At 37.5% G+C, this 25,250-nt stretch overlaps 1 protein-coding gene across 1 annotated transcript in view; it reads left to right on the forward strand.

The window, feature by feature from the left end:
• EYS (eyes shut homolog) overlaps window positions 1-25,250 on the forward strand; it is a 750,542-nt gene that overhangs the window by 718,449 nt on the left and 6,843 nt on the right. Inside the window, exons 45-47 of the mRNA XM_069011357.1 lie at window positions 3,071-3,245; window positions 11,186-11,358; window positions 20,548-20,709. Of these exons, the coding sequence (XP_068867458.1) occupies window positions 3,071-3,245; window positions 11,186-11,358; window positions 20,548-20,709 (510 nt within the window). The remainder of the gene's footprint in view (window positions 1-3,070; window positions 3,246-11,185; window positions 11,359-20,547; window positions 20,710-25,250) is intronic.

The raw sequence follows: 25,250 nt of genomic DNA on the forward strand, positions 1-25,250 counted from the left end.
GACCAACACCCCACTACTCACAAACAGCAAAGAAAAACAGGGGGAAAGCAAAGCATTTTAGGATAGGTAGGATTTAAGAAATCTGTAAATTCAGTACTGCATTCAGATAGAAAATATTTTATCAATGTGTCTATTTCTGTCAGTATTCTTGCTGCATTTTTAGTACATCTTGAAAATGCCTGCTTTGTGTACTTTTTAGTCAAATTAGCACCAAGTGCTTACAAGCAAGTAAGGGATCCTAGCAAGAAATTATGGGAAAAAAAATCTTTGTGTGATAAGGATATATCAGAAGAAATAAAGAAAAAGTAAAGCAGAGTAGTGAAGTAATATATTATATGATAATCCATCAAGTTTACTTAATCCATTGTTCGTGGCTCTTTAGTGGTTTATGAGCTCTGCTAGACTGGGGTGAAAGCTATAAAAGAAATTGATGATAAAAGAGGTCAGTAATAGAAAGGGCCAGGTGTGGTCTAAGGAGTCACAATTCAAAAGATTGCAAACAAAAAGGTAGTATACCATCTGTGGGTGTACAGTCTTGGTGTCTGATTTCAGTTTACTTGCATAAAACTCTGATGTTCAGACTCATGCCAAGTTTAACTCACAAAGTCGGGAACTTTGAGTTCCTCTTGCAGACTTGGCTGTGTCAGAAAACCTCTCCATTATTCAGAATAGTTGGCAGTCTCTCATTAAAAGGGGCCCAGAACTGGTGGAGCAAAGGGAATTCAGGTCAGAAAGAAGGCACATTCATCAGCTGATCCTTCTGCAGAAGGTTTTATAGTGCTTGCCACAACAGGCTCAAATTGCTGCTGTGATTCATTAAATAAAAGATTCAGTTGAACTTAGAAAGCTGGGCCAAATCACTCTTGTACCTGTTACACGGTTTGTTTACCAGTGCTCAAAAAGTGTTTCTAACCTAGATGGCACAGTTAAACTGTGGTTGGTACAGTTAAACTAATCATCAACACAAAGGCCAGCTTATTTTCCATGATGACCTTTAAGTCCTTCGGGACTCGCTGTGCTTTCCATTGTTTACGCAGAGCTCTGGGCTGCTTTTTCTCAGCACTCCAGCAAGATCTAGGAGAACAGAACATGCTTCATCTGCTACTGATAAAGAGATGAAACATTAGTTAGGATTTACCAAGCATAAGGTGGCCTAAAAAAACAACCCTGTAAAAAGCAAAAAAGCAATAACACAAAGATTGCAAATAATCATCAAAGTAGGTTATTTTTAAATTGCTTATTATGAGTTTCTGATTTAACAGTTATATGTCAATATAGACAGAGCTACAAAATGTGTGAAATACAGAAATAGCTGAAGAAAGCTACTTTCAACTACATGAAACTGTAGTTAAATAGTTATCTTGCTATAGATATTACTTATATTTTGTTCCAAACAAATTATGTGGCTATAAAAAAATCTCATTGTACATTCATTGGGTTTTTCAGATGCAAGCCTTTTCCTTATGTGATTTCAGTGAATTGTGCAAAAACTCATATTAAATGATGTTTTTAAAATCAGTGTAATGATTACTTACAATCTCCATATCATATCCTTTCCCTGCTTGTAATATCAAGCAGAGAGCCTCTGGCATGCACTGCTGAATACCAGCCCTTCTTGTGATTTCAGTCACTGTGGGAATTCACTACGTCTCAGCTAAATTCTATAAATCAGGTTTAGAAAGGTATGAGCATTTTCAAATACATTTATGTACTAGTATAACTAAAGTAGTTTAAAACCTGATTTTTAGTTTGAAGTTATATATATATTTATGTATAAATCTGGATGACATTTCAAAAGTGCTTAAGGCTACCTTTAAATGTGACTATACATCACTTGGATGCTGGGGTATATTTTGAAAAGTCACTTAGGATTTGATCCAAAAATATATACTCTGTGGCATCATTTTCAGTTTTTCAGTATAGAAATAAGCACATGGATCCATAAACATGATTCAGAAATACTCATGACTTCAGCTGGACCCATAAGGCTGACCACCTGTGACAAAGACTCTGCAAAGGGGCAGTCCATGGAAAGCTCACAGGCTAAGCAGGAGCTGCTAGGAAGTAGCAAGCAGGGAATACCTCTGCTTCACTCTGAAGCTTTAGCTCCTCTTTTTGCTCAGGATACCAAGGTATTATGAAATTAAAAGAAAATCAGAGCATAGATCCAGGGACTGGCACTCAACCATCTTTACAAATAAATTATTACAATATTCCCTGACAAACATTTGGTCTGTGACAATTATGGATTTCCTAAACAATTCTTTGATGTGTTTAGGGGCTTAGAATAATCTTTGGACCATTTCCCAGTGGTAGTCTGCATGCAGCTGTACTGTTCTGGAAAGTAATAAAAGTTTGATAATAAAATTGTGAGGTCACAATTTTATTACAGCCCCAGAAGTGTTTACTTTACTAGTATATGTTACATTTTTAAATTATTTTTTGAGATTAAGGGCCTGAAGGAGCAGCCTACATCGACCTTAAAATGTCATGTGTGACATGATCTGCATGTACCAGGGACTTGGGAAGAATTTGAGTCATTACCTGAAGGGGTCCTTTTCAGCCTACAGAAATTCAAGTCCACATTCCTTGCTTGCATTCTATTATTTGGTGCTGTCTGGATTGTATTATATTTTATATTAAGCAGATCTTGCTGTATATTCTTCTCGTTTTTCCTGGTTTGTTTTTGTTCTCTTTTTTTTTGGTGTTTTATGTGTTTTTGGGATTTGTGACTTCTTTTATCTGATATAGATGCATTCCTGTAAGAGCATGAGTGTGTAAACACAAAATTGCACCTAGTCACTGACTTTATATTCTGTCTATTCCTTGAGAAATTATTTCTTTTGTTTTACCCACCATTAAATGAAGGATTTCTGATCATCCACTCATTTGCCTGAACAGAAAGCAGCTGGCCTACCTTTTTCTCCTGTAGATGGTATGGTTGCCTGTTCACTAAAGATATTCTGGCGGAACCCATTCACTGAGGATTGACACTGTTCTGTTGTTAGGTTTGGTTTGACTTTTGCTATCTGTTTTAAAGCTAATTTCTTTCTTTCTTTCTACTTTTGAGGTTGCATTTTTGATGTTCAAGTTCGCACCAGCCTCAATCAAGGGTTTAAATCACCAGGAACTCCAGAAGGACACCCCAATTCTGGTCGCAGTGTTGGACAATGTGAAGATTCCCCATGCAGTTTAATAAAATGCAGAAATGGTGGGAAGTGCATAGAAACTGGGTCTACTGTGTAGTAAGTGTATATATATATATTTAGACACAGCATAGACTGTCTCTAGACTAATAACTATGGTTATTTTCGTGTGTTCATAACAGAAGGAGGCTATAAGAAAGAAAGAAAGCTGATAAAAGTTCATTCAGTTAGACAAACGCATTAAAATATTAAAATATTAACAATATGTTAGGACCGTTTCTGGGGAATTTTTTTAAGAAATTCCATGGGCTGGTTCTGCTCCACTGAAGTCACAGGCATCCAAACTTACTAGGAAATTCATAGGAAGAATTAGATGTGTGACATTTTTTTAAAACTAAGTGAGCGGCTGGGATAGCAGAGAAGAAGTAGTGAAGAGGAGAGCTTGACTGTGTTAATGTCCAAATGTGGTTGATGGGGCAAAAATAGATAACTTTTTTTTTTCCTGGAAATTATTATTTTCCATTAAAAAAACCCTTGTGAGGTAAACCACTGACTGTCCAACATCACAAAGTTCGGAGCCAGTTTAAATCTGTCGGAGGTCCAAACATTGTTTGAAGTATGTCAGTCCATCTATAAGCTGCTCACCTGGCTGATCCATGGCATAAAAGGGGGCAGCCATCAGAGGATGAGTCCAGAAGATGAGTCTCTGCTCTTTCATGCCTTGTCTCTCAGTGTAGATGGAGCTGAGTGCCCAGGCTGTAAAGCACAGAAGAAGGAAGTACATTTGCAGTTCCAAGTTGCTATTGAGTGTCAACACTTCCATTGTAATAAATCTTGTTTTCAAACACTTTGTAGCACAGATGTAAAACCTTTGCTGATGAGCATTTTTTATTTTAAAAGTATCTGCCAAGATTAATTATACTCACTTCCCCTTATGTGCTTTCACATATATTCACTTATTTCCAAATATTTGCATAATTTTTTTAAAAAGAGAAAAGTGCTGATTTAAAACTTGTTAAGATACTGGCTGAAAACATTGCAGACAGCAAGACAGATTAGAATGAGAAAACAGGCTTTACACTGTGGAGCCTTTGTGTATGATGCTTCTTAAAACAACAAAAAACTGTCGTTCTGTGTGCTACAAAGAAAAACATTTGCATATCTGTCAATCTAAAGACAATCTGCTAACTCTGTATTGGAGAGAGAATTATATGGTAATTGGTTGTTCTGCCAGTGACACAAATCTTCACCTGTAAGAAAACTGGTACAAAAAAAACTGCTTCTAAAGCTAGTAAGCTTGTACTGAAATTTGGAAAATTGACCCCAAGATTAGCACACAGATTGATCCCCATTTCCCCTATGAGTGTATTTATATTCTCTTAAATACAGTAATGAAGGAAGCATTTTAAAAAAACATAATTTGGGATTGCATTCTGATTGTTGCATTGCTGTATGTCCCAACTGTTGCACTTTGCAGGATCCTCCCAGAGCTGTTAAACCCTTGACATTTGATCTTTCTGAGGAACAAGAAAGGATAATGGCCCTCTTTCCCCTTATGAGCATATTAGAGGAGATACAAAACCAAAATTGCAAGACAAAATTCATAAATGTGGGCTGAAGCATCCCACTCCCATCCCGCCACCTTAATCCTTTCTTCAGCAATTTACTCAGCTGTGCTAAGTCACCTTCATATCTGTAAGGTGAACCACCACCAGCAGCATCGAGAGCACATTTGGAAAGCAGGTGGCAGGCTAGAATGGCAGCTGGTGACAGAAAAACATTGTGAGCTTGGTATTATAGTCAATGTTCTTTTTCATCATTACAACTCGTATTCCAGATTAGTTTAGGGATTATTCTAAAATTTGGGGGCATCAGGGGGAGAAGGGTGGTGGTGTGATTTGGTTTTTCTGGAGTTTGTTTGCTTGTTTGCATTCGATTTATAGTGACCTACTACTGAATTCTGTTCCTGTCCCCATATTTCAGGACAGCTAGGTCTTCACACTGTGTATATGTGCATGCATGGACCAGTAATGGTCACTTTTTCCTCTCACAGAAAAAGTGAAGCATTGCCAAAGAGGCATGGATGTAGCTTACAAATAATTTCTGTCAAAGTACAGTAGCTGTCAATACTTTCTCAATATATTTTCTCAGAGGGAACTTCTTTCTATTTTCAAATCATCTGTGTTCCTTTGAAGAGCAGAATCCTTGAGGGAACTGGATTTGTGTTCAAATATTTTCTCTGCAGAAATGAGATCTCTCCAGAGGTTTTAGTTGCAGTTTTGAGCTATTTTTATGTCTTGCTTTCACCACCCTGCCAGAAAGTGTGCAGTGCTGTTAAGCTGTAGACTCAGTTGCTATAGGGATAATGCTTTGATTTAAATAGAAACAGAAATATGCTGCATTAATCTTTACATTCTGGCCAGCAACAGAGCACAACTGCTGTGTTTTAACAAAACAAAGGGGAAGTACTTGAATAATAAAATAAAAAATATAATTTTCAAGGGACAATAATATCCCCTACTCTTTTATTTATGGGACAAAATCATAAAAAATAGAAAATTGCATATAACAAGATTGTCTGTGAGGTGTTATGGCTACTTCTTGGTGGTGAAGTAAGAAAAAAGTGTATCTTGTGTGCTGTTTGAACAGAACATCAGACAAAATGGAGAGGATTCACTCTGCTAAATGTAAGCACATAGTGTCACTTTAGACACCCCTGGGTAGACGTTTGGCCATCAGCTGCTGCTTCAGAAGAGCTTGGGACTTGAATAAGTTTTCTGTCATATCTCCAAGCTTCATGTGGATTTCTCAGTACTCTGTAGCTTTCAAAGAGCAATATCCACTCAGATTTCGGAAATTAAATCATACCCCATATGTGTGGGGTGCCCCATAAACGGAGCTGCTGTAGTCTCGTTATTGGGCTAGATTCACTTAAAATAAATTTGCAGTGCAAGGACGAAATCAATCTGTAACACAAGGACATACTTTCATACTCTGTAAGGGAAAAGACATTTACCTGTTTAATTGTTTTGGTTTAAAACAATACAAGTTTCTGTTTTGGGGGTGAATTTGCTATCTAAAATTTTTATCCAATTTGCCTTATTAAATAGGACATTTTTGCAGCATTCCATTATTTTCTTTGTTTAGACATAGTTGATTGTCTTCCAATCTCATTTTCTTCAGGCTCCATTTTTACCTTCTAGCATGAAGATAGACTGTATTTTGTTAATGCTCTGTTTTTTCGCAGTGTGAATTTAAAACCACTCTTATTTATGGATCTCCTCCTTTCCTCAGCATCTCTCAGTTCTGCTACAAAACAAATTCAAGAACAACAACCAGAAATCTCCAGTGGACTGGGCAGCCTGATGGGGCCAATACGTGCCAATGTGAATTTGAGATGTCCTGCACTATCTGAGATTCTTATATGATGTTGAAAAATGTTTCAGTTCCTCCTGAAAAAGTGGTTGGAGGTCCGACAAGATACCCTAAGAAGTTTCAGATGTCACTAAACATCTGCCTAATCTCAGTTGGTCTAACTAATTAGATAAATGAATTAAGCCTCTGATCTCCATTGAGTACATGCCCATCTTACATATAGAATCCCAAATTCAGGTATCAGAATGTGCAGACCTGAAAACCTCCTTTTCTGCTATAAGATACTTGTTTGATTTGACACCACATTTGCATAACTGTGGGAAATTCCATATTTGTTAGCATTGAAATTACATTTTAAACAATATATTTTCTATATTTAGTAGAAGAATGGGTTTTGTTTAGTTTAGGATCTAAGTAAACTTTCCAATTCTTTGCAAATCCTTTAGGACCTTTAGTTATTTCCTTACAAAGTTCAAGACATGCTTCTAGTTTGATCAGGATTTTGTGTAGTGACAAACACATTTCTTATATAATTTATGTGTAAGATTACTCTTCATGAATTTTTTTTATGTTGCCTGAATTTTTGTAAAAATTTTTGGGTTTTGGTTCATAACCAACAGTGACACACACTTGTTGTCCTTGGTTATGTAGAAACTGTGTTATTTGTTTGAGAGTTAATTTTGGCTTTGGTGAGGGACTTCAAACCTGAAAAACCATTCTATGAATACTGCATGACACTGTTAAGCATTTAACAAGAAGCAAACAAGAAAAAGCCATTAAATTAAACCATCTTTGCTCTTCCTAAATACGAATATGTCAGAACTTGAAGTGGTATTTGAATTTCCAGAATTGAAAGTGAGTTTCTTTTGCATCCTGAGCTGGCTGACTTTGCCCTGTACATACTCTGGAGTGCATCCTATTAAGAGTCCTTTGCAAAACTAGGAGATTCAAGATTATACAGCTAGTTTTCAGACACACTATCAAAGTTGTATTTGAAAGCCTTTCTATCCTTTCCCACCAAAATATATTCTTAAAAAAAAAAAAAATACATTTTGGGGGTTGCTCCTGAGATACTGGTATCTCAAGTATAGAAGAATTAATTTGATCCATGTTCTTCAAAATGCCTGAAAATAGGAAAGTGTCTTGCAGTGACATTATCTTCTAAGACACATAAACCTTCTCCCGGTGAGCTAAATGTCTAGGATCCTATCTCAGTCAGTGGAGATCCAGGCCTTTCCAGTTGTCTAAACACTGGCATTCTAATGGCACAGGTCCTGGGATACTCTTCTGGTCTTCATAGGAGCACAGAAAAGGAGGACTCCAGAGGAGCACAAGTCTTCCACAGTTCTTCTGTCTTATCTGCTGGCTCACACATCTCTCAGACACACCATGGATCAGGAGGCAAATACCATTAGTCTGTGTTGAGGCAATTGAATGCAGGGCTTTATCATTAGGGTCATGCATGTGCTGTTTTGTGGGATGGATAGTGCTCCAGCTCCTGAGACTCTTTCCACTGGATTGTCGGTGATTGAGAGACAGGACGTAGCTTTATGCAAGCAAAAGCCGTTTATTGTTTCTACAGCATGGCTTATATACTCTTACAGCCTTCAGAGAAAACTTTCCACTACCTTAGTAGAAAACAGCAACATTCATGTTTCCTAGCAACATTGATTAACTACCATCTTTGATGATTTCTCTTAAGCAAAGCACAGTGTAATACATAACGTTCCTTCTACTCAGTCCTTCAATTACTTGTCTGCCATTCCCATGGCTTCTGGCCCGCTAAGGCCAAGATATCCACACCTGCAGTACTTTCTGCTCGACTTCCCCACTGCCTCTCCATACTGGTTCATCACTGATTAGCATATGAGCTCAGGCAGTTACTCAAGGCTCCCACTGCCTAAACTTGAGCATTCAGTGATCTCTGTCAGAAACTTGTCTCCCTGGCCAAAAGCTGCCTCTCTCATGTACCTCTAGGGAAACTGGAAGCCAGCTGGGCACCTGATGTAACATAAAATTAACTGTCTTGATCTCAGAATGAATCTCACCTCTTATACCTAAAGAAATATAAGAAGCATCTGGATTATGCTCTTAGTCATACAATTTATTTTTAGGTAGTTCTGCAAGGAGCAGGGAGTTGGATTCAAAGATCCCTATGAGTCCCTTCCACCTGGAGGTATTTTGTGATTTTGAGTGAGTCTTTAAATCCCTGAGAGTCAAGTCACTAGTGCAAGCTATTGGGCTCTCCTGGTCTGGAAAGACAAGCAACCAAAGTCAAGAAGATATAGAGAAAACTAGACCAGCATGGCAGGCTGCATGATGGAAAAGATTTGAAACATTGCTTTTTCCTTTATCTCTTTAAAGATTAGGAAATTTTGGATCTAAGCTTCTCAACACCAGTCGAACTTGCTTAGGCGCATTAAATAGGCTTCATTTGTTGATAGACCATTGCCACTGTAGGCCAGCAAACATGGTCAGCTCTGTGCAAATAATTTTCAGTTAATTTAAAAGCCTGACTTCTCTTAGGTCACAAAAGACAAGAATTAAAAGAAATGTAAATGGATATATGCAGACACAAGCCAGGGAAAGGGGACAAACCCTCATGTGTGATGCCCAAGAGCAGCAGCATCAGCTCCAGCAGCCTCCCTCATGGCACAAGGAAGGGGCACTGCTGTTTGCACTCAGGGAGTTAAATCATTTCCCCTTCTCAGTATCTTTCATGCATCAAAGCATAACATTTATAGCTGGGACAGAAAGCATTCTCGTGCTGACTTTGATGAATTGAGGTGTTTTTGCTTTTGCAAGGTCCTGTCCTCTTTTCCCCTTCATTCCAAATAGCTGTTTATCACTCTGAAGGGTTTGTTGGCTGTGCTTTGTTTACATGTTGTCTGATCTGAAGGTTTAGTGAAACAGTGGTTTCACTGGCTCCTCATTATGTTTTACCCAGAAACAGTGGGCAGATTAATGGAGGATATGTAGTTCAGTCGGTGCAAAGAAAAATTCAAGAGTTTGCACAAAACAAAAAACCAAAAAAATATGAACCAATCAAAACCCAATCAAAATATATGAGTTTTCATTCTTAGCCTTGGGAAAAAAAGCTTCCAGGGAAAAATCCATAAGTGTTTTTATTCAGGAGGAAAATTTTTTAATCATAAAGTGATACTAAATGCTAGAATAAAAATAGGTCTAATATATTTAACTATTTAGTAAGGAGGGTATTTTAAACATCAATACCAAGTGTATTCTGTATTTAAAAATTTCTATAGAATTCATACTAATTTTAAATTTACAAGTTAGTGTGAAATTTTTACATTTGTTCCCCAGCCTAGATGAAAGAAAGGCATAAAGAGTGTCAGACATTAACAAGTCCAAAGATTCAGTCAGTTTAGAAAATTTACTTATGGTATAGATTTACAATCATAGATACATGAAACCCAGATTGCCACCTCTTTCATGGTCAGATCCACTATCCTCTTTTCCATCAAGTGCTCCAACAAACCTACACCTGATATGCCAGTTATAAGAATTTAGAAAATTAATAATGACTAAGTGATAGGCAGTTGCTGAGAGGCTCCTGTTAATAGCTAAAAATTCGAATTGTTAGCAATTCCTTTATGCTGGTTTTATTTTTATGACTATTTTTTGCTGCTTACCTTTCCCTTTTAATGTCTGCTTTAACTCCTACTTTATAAAGCCAAGGCCTTTTGGAGTTATTTGTAGAGCAAAACACACGCACAAAAGCTGCAACTCTTTTATTTTTTCTTTACAGATGTTAATATTGTAATGTTAATATTTAAAATGTTTCCTATTAAGTACATTTTTCTTTTATAATAAAATGAAAATACCAAAAAGTTAAATTAAGGACTTTTGTGGGAACCCAGAATGCAGAGAATATTTCTCTGCCTGTTTTGAAGGGTTTCACCCCCCCTGAACAACACAGCTTTTGACTTCTGTCTGTGGAAAAAACTGCCTACTCTTAGAGAAGAACTAGAAAATACACTACTGTAAATTAGGTGATAGACTACTATGTAAGATTGTCACTGGGTGAAAAATATAGAGGTTTTGGGTTTGTTAATGTAGTAAATAGATAAAAGCAAAAAAACCTATCAAAATGGAGGATTGTTGTTGTTCTCCAAACCTTCTTCTTCTTCATCTATTACTCCATATTCTGCAGTAAAAGTAGTTTGGGATGATTGGACGAAGAATTCCGCAGTTCCTGGATGTGTTATTAAATAATTGGTAAAAAGGAAAAATAGTGTACATTTTTAATAACCATTGGTTGATTTACCTTTAAAAAGGCAGTGTAATCTTGATAGTTTGGCTTTCTCCTGTATTCTCTGCTTTGTGCTATGTCTGGATCACGCTAGTGACTCTGTTTCTCTGATAAGACTTAATAAACAACTATCAAGAAGCAGCGAAGGCTGAGAGTCCCATTTGTCTCTGGAACTCCTGGCAAGGACTTTAAAAACTCTCTCCCATCAGGAGAGGTTTGATTACAGCACAATCAGTGTCAAACTTCGTTACTGCTCCTTTTTGTTAACCATTTTGGATCACGTTATTAAATACAGGTATCCAAACTTGAAAGTCTTGATTAGATTGCTACTGACATGTTGATTTCTTTTGATAATACTGTTCCATTCTTTCATTTCACTTGCCCTGTGTAGCTGTGACTGCCTCACTGGATGGAAAGGTGCATTTTGCACAGAAACTGTGTCAGTGTGTGAACCTGAGCATGATCCTCCACATCTGTGCCAGCAAGGCAGTACCTGTGTGCCACTGCCTAATGGCTACACATGTCACTGTCCTCTTGGAACAACTGGTACCTACTGTGAGCAAGGTATGTCAAATGCACAGTACATTGTACACACAGTTATGTGATGTAAAACCATAGCATTTTGCAATATATCAATGAGATGTGGCATAGAGACACAAAGTACAAAATAGATTTAAGAAAGTCATGCACCTTTCTGTTAGAAAAAGTAATTTAAAGCTATGAATTGTTAGATATTTTTTCCTTACTCTCCTTATTTTAAACACCATTTTTTCCTTCCGTTTTTTCAAATCATTCAACCAAGTTCACAAGCATGATTTGTCAGACACCAAGGGGACAGGAAGCATTGCAGAGCAATGTTATATCAATTCCCAAGCTCACCATAATGAAGTATGATGGGAAATACACTTGAGATTTCAGTAGTGGTGCAGAAGAGGGAAGCATCTGGAACCTTATCCAATTTCTACTAATCCTGATGAAGAGGTTCCTGTTGACTTCACAGGCTACTGGGTAGGGATGCACTGATAACGATGACAAAAGATGCAAACATCACTGTAAAAATCTGCAAGTGATTATTCTCCCCAGCTTTCTTTCAACACGTCACCCTCAAAATATGTCCTCAGTTTGCAGGTTTTGCATTTCTTACCCTCATGTAAAGGAATCCTTTATTTTCTTCTCTGAGAGATTGCACAAATGAATATTCAACAATGTGGATACACAGGTGCTACAAGCTCAGAGACTTTTCCTGCAACTGCCCCAAGTGCCTCTGTGTGTAAGGAAGTGTTGAACAGTCCACGCCCTCTGTTCCACAGCTCTTAGATTCATGTTAATTTTGTACAAGTTTATGTCTTCCTGTTAGGAAGCTTTCTGTGCAACTTTTGGAGCACTCCAGTTACTGTTAAATAGCTGCTGTTCCAAACTGCCTGTCAAGATCCAGCCTGTCTTGTTGTGTGAGTTTGAAGCACGAAACTGACAAGCTGAACTGCATTTGACCTGATTTGCAGTCCTCACCCTATAGATGGTTAGTTTTAAAATCCCATTACAAGTGGAACTGGTAGGCTCTAATGAAAAAGAATATAGCTTCTGGAGAGTTACTGTTGAATTCCTTATTCCATGTAAGAATGTGCTTGCTTTATTGCTTCTGCTGCAACAACTGTTCAAGGCTCTTTATATGAACTTTCAATTTTGAATTCTCATTTCAAGTGAGGTTCTCAAAAGCAATACCATCTGGATTCAGGATACTGATCATCAGGACATGTGCTATATATAAAGCAGGTAATTAATCAGGTAAACACTCCTGTGTTCAGGTTTCAGAATACATTTGGATCTTCTTATGATGGCCACATTACCAGTACAAAACTTATATTGGAGCAAGAGAAAATTGTATTTCTTACAGATTGTCTTCCTTTTAGTAATTCTTCACCTGGTAAACACATTAGAGGGTTCCTCTCTGTTTTATTTAAAAGCTTTCCATTTATGAATAGGTACTATGGATCCTGACCAAACCTTTTGCCCTGTATTTCACCTTACTCTGTGGCAGAATAATGAATTATCATGAGATTTTTCAAAGAGCAGTTTGCACTTTTAGCGGGTGGCAAATTGCTAAAAAACAGCTGCTTATCAAGATTGAATATCTCATCTCTAGATTAATGGTGGTTATTGGAGCCAAAAGAAAAAGAGACAGAGAGCAAAGAACAGCCCAAGGGACTGGGAGAAAACAAAGGGTAATTAAAGGATGAAGACTAATGAATGTACAAGAAAGAAGGAAAAAAGTGTGAGAAGAGATTTATGAGGCAAAAAAAGCACAGAGTAGAGTAACAAAGGGTAAGAACAAATAGGGTTTTACCAGATAATAGCAACTGGTAAAGACAGTACAGCAGTATGGTTTGCAGAGGAACAGCACAGGTGAAGTGAATAAATGGGGCAATAGGGGTAGAACCACAATAATAAACAAGAGTATTCTGAACACAATTATTAAGGGTACTCAGGCATAAACTGGCAATAATCAAGCACTAACTTGTTTGGCAAACACTAAAAATGTTTGAGGTTCTTTATTAACTATGTACCTGAGAGATGAGAGATGAAGGCACATGAGCAGATGAGGACAATGCTGTTCTCAACTGTGATGTGTCCAGCTTAGAGCATCAACTCAAGCCACCAAGGATGCAGTGACTGTCAGCACAGACATAGGGTACATTATGGTTAAGCTTTAGATGTCAGAGCCAAGAAACAAGAGTGATTGTAATGAAATGGGAGGGAAGTGGAGGATTTATGCAGGAGTCTTTTTCACTTGGTGTTACCACTGCCATTTGGACTCAAACCACTTCCAAGACTGTTCGTGACACATGAAGCACCAAATAATGCTGTTCCACTCGTTTGAAAAGGTCACAGCTGTGACAGTAACACAGCAAAGCCAGCCCAGCTCCTGAAGTGCATTAATGGCAACCAAACATTGCCATGATCTGGCACAGTGTCAATTCTTAGTTAGCATTCCCATAACCGCAAGGATTAGGAATATGGGGAAGTAGTCTATCTAGGGTTTCTTTAAAAGTAGCTATGTTTTCCATGACACCAAAACATGATGCTAATAAAATCTTTTGGTCATTTGACTTAAAAGTTTGCAACTGAAGTACCAGACAATTCTAATTTGCCTTCTGATTAAGAAGTGAAGCTTCAGCCTGGAGCAGCATATAATTTAGTTATTTCAATAACACACAGTATTCAAAACCAACAAGAGTTTCCAGTAGCTTGTCTGGGGAGTCTCCTGCATGGTTTTGTATGCCAAATTCCAGGTTATTCTACTTGTGCCAATGAATACCTTTGTAATTAGATGTCTCAATGTGTTTCTGAAGAGGGAGAAGTCTCTAAGGACCTGGTTTTTTCAGTTTCCCTGCAAGTATATAGTAGACCTGTTGGTTTCACTGTGATTATTACTGTGAGAAGCAGTGGCCAAGATCAAATGTTGAGGATGATTCTTCCTGAGAAAGAAGGACCACCCTTTTGCTGCAGGTAGTTTGATTATACAGGACACTGTTACATACGTGAACACACAGTATCTTTTACATAACTAGTAATTATTAAGAGATGTGAACATTAAAATTACAGACATTATCCATAAATACCATCTGCAATTATATTCTAATCTCTACTAAATTCTATTTTAGCAACTTATTCCTCTCATAAGAACCACCTCTCTGCGTGAGGCCAGTAATCCTGTCTCCAGCAGTGGCCAATAATGGAGGTTTAGAGAAAAAATTAACCCAGCAACTATATACAACATCTCCCTGAAGCACTCTTTTAATATCTAAACATTTATGGCTTACCATTTGTTTTTTTTTCCTTGCCATTTATCTTAATGGATTAAATCAAGTCTCTAATCTTGGCATAAAGAGTATCACCAAAGGCAATTAAAAACTTGAACAAAAATAAATTTTAAATCAGTAAAGTTCCTCTGACATTCCATTACACATTGAGATATATTTACACGTAAGATAGAGTTTCTATAGGTACTAAGTGTATTTATTTCCCAGATAATTTAGTAGAGGAATGAAGAAGACCTACAACTCCAGATTAATTGTGAGATAACAGAGACTGATAATGTTCTTATTTAAGGGGACAGCAATGTAATATTTGAAAGATTCTATAGATGGCACTATTGGAGAACATTTGCCAGTGGTGAAAGTAAACTGGGTTTTCATCACAGTATTTCTACGAATTTGAAATTATTCAGCAGTCTTCTTTTGAGGAATAGTTTGTGCCACATCCATTCATAAAATCCATTATGATATTTTTTCTTGACTTCAAGGCATGATAACAGAATGCTACTGCCTTTTTCACAAAGAAACAAGTTAATAAATAGATTTCTTCAACTGTATATTAGTCTCTGAATTCCATAGCTACAAATACTGCCTGTCAATGTACAGTTCTTGAAGAACTGAAAGAAATGTAAAGAGTTTTCATTGTTCCGTCCTTGGTTTAATGAGATACTTGTCAAGCAATAAAGCCATTTCCTTGAAAAACAAAGGGCAAGCAACTTCCTTGAGCCATGTTTATTCAGCTCAAGTCAATTTTCTAGATATTATTTTGATGTCAAATTCCATTATTTTGATAGAAAAGCATGGAAAATTTTTGAAAATACTTGATAAACTGACGGGAAAAAAAACCCTGACTTTTGAAATAATTTTTACTATAAATATTTTTTACTTTCTACATAGTATAGAATGTTACTTGACATATTTTGACTACTATTGTAACACAAGTCACAGTATGATTTAGCTCAACTTTTACAGGAAAAGATACCTTATATACACAGTCAAGCACACATACATGTACACATATGTTGGGTTTACCTGACAATGCAGTTAGACTTGCCCAGTCTATTGCATAGCTATCATTTGGAAACTTTTGTTTCTATGTTTAACCATGACAATTTATTGTTGAGTCACAGTGACTATTGTCACTATTGTCTTTTAGTCATTTAAGCAATGCCAATCCCATCAAGCTTTGTTTCCATTGATATTTTTTGAAAACTTGTGGCAACATGAGAAAATCTTTAAATAGTGGCTACAGCATTCATGTCCTATAAGGATAAAAATTGTTGTCTAAACTTTACCTGAAAAGCAATCTAAGCTTTCAGCTTTATCATTAACAGTCCAGTAAACTTAATATTCATGGCAAGCAGAAAAGAACATGCATTTGTAATATTTATCTGTATAATTTAAAACACCAAGTAGAATAAAGTGAGTTACCTACTTAAATACATCATATATAAATGCAAGTGGGAGTCATGTATGATAAAATGAAGGAGATGATAATACCCTCACACCAAGTCAGCCATGTCATCATGGAATGTGATGTTCCAATAAAAATTCAATCATCTACTTACTATTCCCTCCAGTCACCCAGCTGAGTAAGAACAAGATACAACCAGCTAACTAGCACTTAGCAGGATGACTCTGAAATTACTTAGACTTCCTCTATGAGCATGAATGATTTGCTGGAAATGTGCTTGCCACCTTACTTGGTGAAGGTTTTCAGAGTTAGTCAGGTAGGTAGTTAGTTAGCTAATGGTGGGAACTGGTTTTAAAGGCAAAGCAACTAGATTTAAGTGTCTAAATGTGAGTTCAATATATAAGTTCCTATTATGAGCTTAAAGATATGAGAGCATTTCTCAGCCCAGAGGGATGGGGCTGGTGTCTGGTCTCAAAGACAGCTTTGCAGGGGAGCCCCAGCAGGAGTTTCCTCCTACATTGCTTGAGGAGTAGCTTTAAATACCCCTTGATCCTATGCTGAAATTCACTGCAGCAGCATCAATAGCCACTTGATCTGGACCCTGACTCACAGACTAATTTGCAGGCTTGACCTTAACACCTGCCTCATCACTGTGGAACTGATGTTTCACTTGCCCAAGCTCAGCTAGCAGGTGTGGGGACTTGGGAGGCTTGATCAGGCTTTACCAAGTGAAAAATGAGCCAGACATGGATTTTTTCTATGTCTTTTGTTATTAGGTCCTCCCTCCTTTGAGCAGTGACTCACATTTCCTTTCCCATTCTTGTTGGAAGCTGGAACAGATTGCTCAGAGAGGCTGCAGAGTCTCTGTCACTGGAGATCTTCAAGAAGTGTCAGGACACGATTCTGTACAATGTGCTCTAGGATGACCCTGATTGAGCAGAGAGGTTGGACCAGGTGATCCACTGGGGTCCCTTCCAACTGTGCTGTTCATCATCAGATACTAGTATTCAGCTTAGAAAACTGAGCCATTAATCAGATACAGAACAGAAGGATTTGTTTAAATGCCTGTTGTACTTACAATGCATCCCGCAGTGCTGAGTGTTCTAGTGAGTAACACAGCAGTTACACAGCACAGGTCCTACCAATTTAGCTTATAGGATCAGCACAGGCATCCATTTACCTCATTTGTTTTAGCAGAGGTTCTTAGGAGTAAGCATATGTAACACAGGTGTTGTCTTGTGCAAGTTTAGCTGAACAACTTGTTTTCTTATCTGAGGTGAAAAAGAAGTTTGCTGCCTAGAAAACAGCATTAGAGTACCTCAGCCTCTGATGTGTTAGCTTTGTATATGCCTGCCATAAAAGCAAATTGAAAAGCTTAAATTGTCATATTCTTCACCTTAAAAGTTTGTCTGTCTATAGAAGCAATTTTGCAAAAATGAAATTTCATACTGCTCACCTCTGTGCACTGTGGCTGAGTGAATGCATTCTGGTTTGGGATATGGGTGCACATATGGGTTCCATGCACCTGTCAAGTCAGATTTTTTCCATGCATATAATCAGTACTTGCAAGATCTACAGATCATTTACAAGAAAATTGTAAGTCATTCTAGTACTTCCTATAGTTACTCCTGCTGCATTGTGGCAAAATATGTTGCTTTCTGACACTTGTAAGATATATTTACTGGAAATAAGCCTACTTTTTAAGGATAATGAAAATGAAATATTTGCATCTTAGAAGTTTCAGAATGAAGTATATTAAATAGAGTATTGTATTTGATATCTATAAATCAGGATAATACCTCCTTAGTAAAGAATTCTGACATCTGTTGCTGAAGCTGTGGGTCTTATTTTTTACTGTAATAAGAAACCATGGATTTAATTCTTTCTCTGAGTGATACTATAAAATCACCTTTTATCCTTGTTCTCTTTCTCTGCTTCAAGGCTTTTTATCATAGCAATCTTCCTTTCTTCCAGTGACAAGCAGTGTAGCATTTCAATCCTGCTGATTTTGCTCTCACACTAGTCATTGTCCAGGCTTCCTCCATAAGCAGCAAAAAATTAACTACATTGACAAAGTAAACTGAATCTGCCATAGAGACTTTTGGATACCTCATTATACGCTTTGACTAAGGCGACCTTTTAAGCAGCAGCATATTTTCATGTAAGATTGACCACTGTGGCACAGTTTCCTCCACATGCAAGTCTCACTGTAAAAAAATCTGCTAAGAGGAGACTGACTTACAAATGATGCATGGAGAAAAAATGTCTATGTACAAAATGAATTCTTATTACTGATTGATTTTTAAATATGAAGACATCAGTAAAAATTTTATCTTTAACTACTAATGGAGGGCCTTGTCTTACCTACTGAAAAGGAATCCATATGGAATAATAAGTATTTCTGTGTCTTTTGTCCTGGATAGTGTTTGTAAGTTCTAGTGATGTAAAGTACATCACCAAATCTGTTTAGCAAGTTTTATTACTATTTATCTTCCAGGGTAATTGTTATTCTCAAAACTACTTTTATTTCTGTCAAATTTTAAGTATAGATGCCAGGAACTTCATACCTTTGACATTATGTAATATATTCCTATAGACACTGCCTAGCCTTGATAGGATGCGTAACAGCTATTATGATACTCAGGATGGGAGTGATTTGAGAATATATATATAGATTGAATAACAGCTCATCAAAAGCCTGATTCTGATCATTCAAGCATTTAATAATCCATTATAATTGATATTCCAGTGATTAAAACTTACTTTTAGACTTACTGAGATTTTGTGCCATCAAATCCATGTACCTTCCTCAGAAGTATTATCTGTAATCTACCGGGGGAATTAATAAAAAGGTCAGCTGTGCAGTCACTGCCCATCCAAGAGGCATGGTCAGGTTTTGCTGATAACAGGTGAGAGATCTGGATCCTGTATAATGATGCACCTGCCTGCTGGACACAGTCCACCAGGAACACCTTGAACCCTATTCTGAGGGAGGTGGTGTGACAAATAGACAAATCACAAGAGCTTGCAGCATGCTGGCTGTATTCCAGCCTAATAACTGAGGCCCATCTGTGATAGGCAGTGCAAGGTGCTGCTGAGTGGTGAGTGGGTTCACCAGCAGATGCTGTTCAGAAAACTTGAGTGTGGAAAGATAGCAAAAGGTATCTCGGAATGCACTTCAAGGACATCCTGAAGGTGTATTTGACTGAGAGCAAGTTACTATAAAACTATGAAATTGGGAGCACCAAAACAAGGAAAGATGCTGACCTCTTAGAAGGGAAACAGCACAGCTTCAGCTGGGAAACAGTGAGGAGGGAACACTTACAACTCAGGCCTTTAATACTGCTGTTTAACTAAATAGTAAAAAGGGTTTATCACACACAGGTCTAAATACACCCTGCACATCTAAGTAGCTTGATTTATTCCAGTGAACCCAAAAATACAGTAAACGGACAACTACATGATAATGAATTAGCTAATAACTAACATGATTAAAGAGATTATTTACAAGAGCATGTAGTTACAGGACAAGGGGGAATAGCTTCAAGCTGAAAGAGAGTAGGTTGAGATTGGATATTAGGAAAAAAATCTTTGAGACTGGTGAGGCACTGGAACTGATTGCCCAGAGAAGTTGTGGATGCCCCATCCCTGAAAGTGCTCAAGACCAGGTTGGAGTGGAAAGTGTCCCTGGCCATAGCACAGGAGCTGGATCTAAATGATCTTTAAGGCACATTGCAAGCCAACCCATTCTGTGGTTCTTTGATTCTGTGATAATTATATCTCCAATATGAAATGTTATTACAGGGGGAAAAACTGGAAATGGTTTCAAGTCACATAAACAGTATAGAAAAGTATAATAATTTATCAGTTTGCTGAAGGCAGTTGAACCAGACTGATTTTGCAGGGGTATATGAAAAATCAGTGCTGAGAGAAGAGGTAAGACATAATGATTAAGTTGTGTATAGCTCAAAAGTGTACACTGTATCTTCCCTGTAATTCTGTGTGTTCTCTTTCACTATAAGATAGGATGATTTGAATTATCAAACATCTCAGTATTACTGTCCTAAAAACAAATTTCAGCAACAATTAATGAACACTTCCCACTTAAAAAGTACATTCTTGGGACACACAAAGCACCTCATTACAAATACTAGGATTTTCTTCTGTATGGTGATGAAATAAATGTTTATTTTGACTCTTGCAACACTATTTTGCATTTCAATTTTTAAACAATATGAAATTTACACTTATATTTATTTGAAAATGAATGCTAACAAGATCACATTTATTTTGCATTAGAACTGCAGCCTTGATTGTTGAGGAAAATAAGGCATCCAGAAGACAATGGCATTTATTTGCTATTATCTAAGTTTTATTCTGTATCTAGGTTATTTTTATTCTGTGGAAAGGGAAGAATTGGAAGTATTATGTATAGCATTTAAGTACTATACAAAAAAACTGGTCCATAATAATGCAGTCCTCCCAAAATATCTTTCAGAAGACATTTCCTCTTGTATTTTTCAGATATTTCCATTAGTGATCCATCCTTCAGAAATAATGACTCATCATGGATGTCATTTGCACCCTTTTATATCCGGCATAAGACCCATATTAAACTGCAGTTCCAGCCTCTCTCTCCAGATGGTATCCTGTTCTACACTGCACAGCGTTTGGGGACTCAGTCAGGTAAGGGGATTCCAGCTTGCTGCTATCATACAGCCAGGTACTTTTGTGAAAAAGGCAGTACACTGAAGTCATTCAGGCATTCAGTCTCTGTAACTCATTGCCCATGCTGGCTGGGTTTTATCATGGAATCATAGAATGTTAGGAGGTTGGAGGGGACCTTAAAGATCATCTAGTCCCAATCCCCTGCCATGGGCAGGGACACTTTCCACTAGACCAGGCTGCTCAAGGCCTTATCCAGCCTGGCCTTGAACACTGCCAGGCATGAGGCATCAAGCCTCCCTGGGCAACCTGTTCCAATGTCTAACCACACTCACAGTAAAAACTGTCCTCCTAATATCTAACCTAAATTTCCTCTCTTTCAATTTGTACCCATTACTCGTCCTGTAGTTCCTGACAAAGCCCCTCTCTGACTTCCTTGTAGCCTACTCCAGATCCTGTAAGGTCTCCATACAGCCTTCCCTTCTCCAGGCTGAGCAGCCCCAACTTTCTCAGCCTATCTTTGTAGGGGAGGTTCTCCCGTTCTCTTACCAGGCCTTCCTCTGGACTTGCTCCAATAATTTCATATCTTCTTATGCTGGGGACACCAGAAGTGTATTGTACAGTTGTTTTGAACTGTGAATAATTAAGTTCATAAGAAAAAAAAATACAAAATCAAATTTTTAGATTAGTCCAAAGCCAGCAAGTACATAATGAACTTATTTAATGGTTCAGGAAAGCACTTCTCCCTGAAAAGTGACCACAGACAGCTTCTTATAAGCTACACTAAGATTTCCAGTTTGGGGGGCTGGCCCAGTGTTTTAAAGGACAAACCCAAAGCATTATAAAAACTGGTCAAACAAGTTAAGTGAAAGTAAACAGAGCGAATGAGGCTTCTCAGAAGTGTAGCTTTTTATTATATAATGTTGAAAAGTGTGCTGGTGCAGCATGTAAAACATCCAAGTTCTGCATTTCCCAGATATGCAGAGTGACAAATAGATCTAAATAAAATATTCATAGAATTATTTTAAACTTTACTAAGTTAACATTCCTAAAACTTCATGTCAAGAAAACGTACTTTGATAGTGTAAGTACATCCTAAAATTTAGTCTTTAAGGTGTACAGTTTTTGTAATTACTTTATTACCATACTCAATTGCATTTACACGGTGACTTGCACATTTTCAAACAGAAGCATTATGTGTCATCCATAACATCATCTTAGACAAAAAAAAAAAATTAACTATTGATCATGTATTTTTACATTCCTTTGTTCAAATTCTAAAGCTCTAGGATATTTCAATAAACATACTCAGGCACAAATTAATATTATCACACACATGCCCAATGTACCAGCACCTTATCGTGTACACAGATGTTTCAACAGATTGATAATGCATCATACACTGCTGGCACCTCCAGTTTGCTTTACTCTAATTGCAACCACATACAGAGAAGAAGCTTCAAAGAAAAATATATGGAGCATCTGTAATAAAAATACATGTATTAGCAAAGAGCTCTTTCTTCTACAATCAATCTTTTATAATTCTATCCCTTACAGGCCAAGTTCTGAGATTCTTGGTGAATAGTTCTCTCCTGCACAAACTAAAGCATTACATGGGCCATGAAAAATAGAAGAGAGAAAAGAAGGATCTCTCTCAAAAAGTATAGTCAGAGGTCATGGAAGCAGCTAGCATATAATGAAATTAAATATCTCTTTGGAAGCATCAAAGAGAGTATGTTTAACTTGGGCCAGGAGTGGTTTAGTTCAAGCATGCCCTCATTCTGTTGCCATTCCTGACTGTTTAGTTTGCACTGGAAGGAATATTTTCTTTCAATCTCTTTCCAGAATCATATCAATTCCATTTCAAAATAAAATTCATCTTATATAGAGTAATTTATTTACAAATTTCTCACTTCCACTTTCACTGTCCTCAAGTTTTGAAAGATTTAGGAAAAGCTAATCGTCTGGCTTTTTATATTTGCCTTCATATAATCCTGTCAAATCCAGGCAGAATTAGATTGATGAAAGACTCAGAAGTATTCTTAGCAGCCAGCAGATGAGATAGAGCTTTCTGTTGAGGATTAGTTTAGAAAGCATTTTAAATAAAGCTTCTTCTACACAGTTATGTAAGATTTAAAAATTAATTGCTGAAATCACAGGATTTTGTTTCTAAAACTCCTTTTTAATAGGAAATAATTAGAAAATTTTTTTCCTCACTAGCCAATGCTGGTTTTTTTTAAATAAATGAGCTGACTATGAAGCTAATCTAGCAATGATACTGAGTAGCACAGTTATATATCAGCTTGGTTAGTCACCCATGTAAACACTACAGTGGGACTTTTCCTTCAGGGGCATGTCCCATCAAATAATCCTCCCATCATTAAAAATAAAATCACATCTTTAGTAGGTGAAGAAAAAAACATGAGACTTCTGTTGAAACGTTTTCTTCCAGCTTTGTTCTTTCCAAAGAACATTACAGAACTTTCTAGAAAGGGTGAGTCTCCTTACTTTAAAGTTGCTCTGCCAGTTTCAGCTTCTGTTCCTCTAAAAATATCACTACTCCAGTACACACATTTAAACACCTCACAAACTGTCATGAAATGGAAAACATCCTGTGAATCTGTTAGCATAATTTCCTCTAATTGCCAGTCATCCATTTTGTTGCTTTGTCAACTCCTTCTGAATGTGCATCATGACTTCAAGTCTGGTACTACCAATTTCTGCAGGCCCTAAGAATATAATTTCCAAAGGCTGGCAAAATTTATGTGGCTAGTAATATTAGTAATAAGCTGGGGATATAACCCAACCCAACAAGTGAGCTGAGTTCAGAAACTTGTAGAATTACAAGGGGACTTTTTTCCCCTCTGACTACTTGCTCTATGCACTGCTTCTGGGCAAGGTCTCTGCAAACATTACGGAACTCACGTGGAGTCCAGCACAGTGTCTGTAGAAGGCCAGCTCACTTCACATTTTCTCAAGGGCAGTGTATCCTATTTTTACCAATGAAAGCATGAGACCCCTAATGATCAAACAGCCTTTAATTCAGACAGGGCTTGCTGGATGCCCATCAAGTGCTTGAAGAATGTATATAATTCAGTCCATTTACACAGCAACCCCTCTATATACTTGGAGGCCTTGGCACTCTGGGTAAAAGGCAGTTTAGAAGGAGCCTTGCTTTTTTGTTGAGTCATAGCATTACTGAAGCTTTACCTTTGTTAACAAAAGTGGAATGTGCCGTAGACTGCCTGCATTATTCCAGAGTTCAGGCCAGGGTGATGGAAAGGTTTGCTCCCCAAAGAGATGACAAAGAACAGCCATGCTAGGTGACTAAGAATGAAGTCAGGTTAATAAACAGAATGGGATGACTCATGCTAAATTTAACACTCACATTTGCAACAGCAGTTCTCTGTCTCTCTTTAGCCAGATGATGTTACCTACCTGGTTTGAAAAAACCTAAAAACTTTAACTCCTGATATTTAAGGCATTTCAGTTTATAAATCTATAACATGAAAATAAGAGAATGCCACTACAAGTGTGTGATGTCTGCATTCTAAAACATTGCTTATGATGAAAACTGAATCATGGAACTGGACTAAAATCTTTTGGAAATATTCAGAATTCCTAGAATACCCAAAAGGCAGGAGTGTTGTTTTCCTAATCAGAAATAAACTGATTATCCACCCACTTTTAAAACAAGAACTTCAGTGGTTAGAGTCTTTTCTCTTTGCAGCCATATTTCCTTAGCTGACAGGGACATCATTTCTGCTTTGTTACTAGTTTTGGAATCATTTGTATGGACTAAATCAGCAGTGTAGGAAGCAGAACTGCCAGCCAGCTGTGTGACAGAACAGACATCCCCACTGTCTTGAAATCTGTTTCACATGAAATGTTATTGTTACCCATTTGCCACTGGCAAGCAAAACAAAAATGTTTGGCAAATTGAGGCTGCTCAAGGAAGGTGGCTCTTCCAGCTGCCAAAATGTGCCAGGTTGACAGTGGTGACTAAAGGAAGCACAGAAAATTTCTTCACAAAGAAGAAACACAGTTTGGAAAGGTGAGGCTGGATAGTCTGACCTACAAATAGATAACTGCCCACTCCTTGCAGCTGCACGGGCATCACGGTCTGTAGGGTTGCTCTGGATCCCAGCTATGCCCTTCCTGCTATGGGATGGTGCTCCAAACTGAAGCTGGACTCTACCTATTGACACACTGATTTTTTACATGGTTTGAGAAATATACAGGCTTGGCTTGACACGTTTTCAGTCTTGCATGAGCTGTGAGATGGAACTCCATTACATGGAGCAGAATAAATTATAATCATCCATGAAAGCATATCCATGGGTAGCTCCTTTAAGTGTGCATTGGGGGCACTGGCTATGGTCATCAAGAGGTAAAAGATCAAGCTACAACAGCTGCAACAAGCTCCTTCACCTTGTCAGCCAGCTGATACCTAACTGCATGCACACACTCAGACAAGGGCAAAGACAAAGTTAAGGTTAAAATACTTAAAGGAAGGCAGTTTTAACCATGCTGACATATTACCAGCTAGCAATTAACAGCAG

Source organism: Aphelocoma coerulescens, chromosome 3 (assembly GCF_041296385.1).
Source record: "Aphelocoma coerulescens isolate FSJ_1873_10779 chromosome 3, UR_Acoe_1.0, whole genome shotgun sequence".
Classification (NCBI taxonomy): domain Eukaryota; kingdom Metazoa; phylum Chordata; class Aves; order Passeriformes; family Corvidae; genus Aphelocoma; species Aphelocoma coerulescens.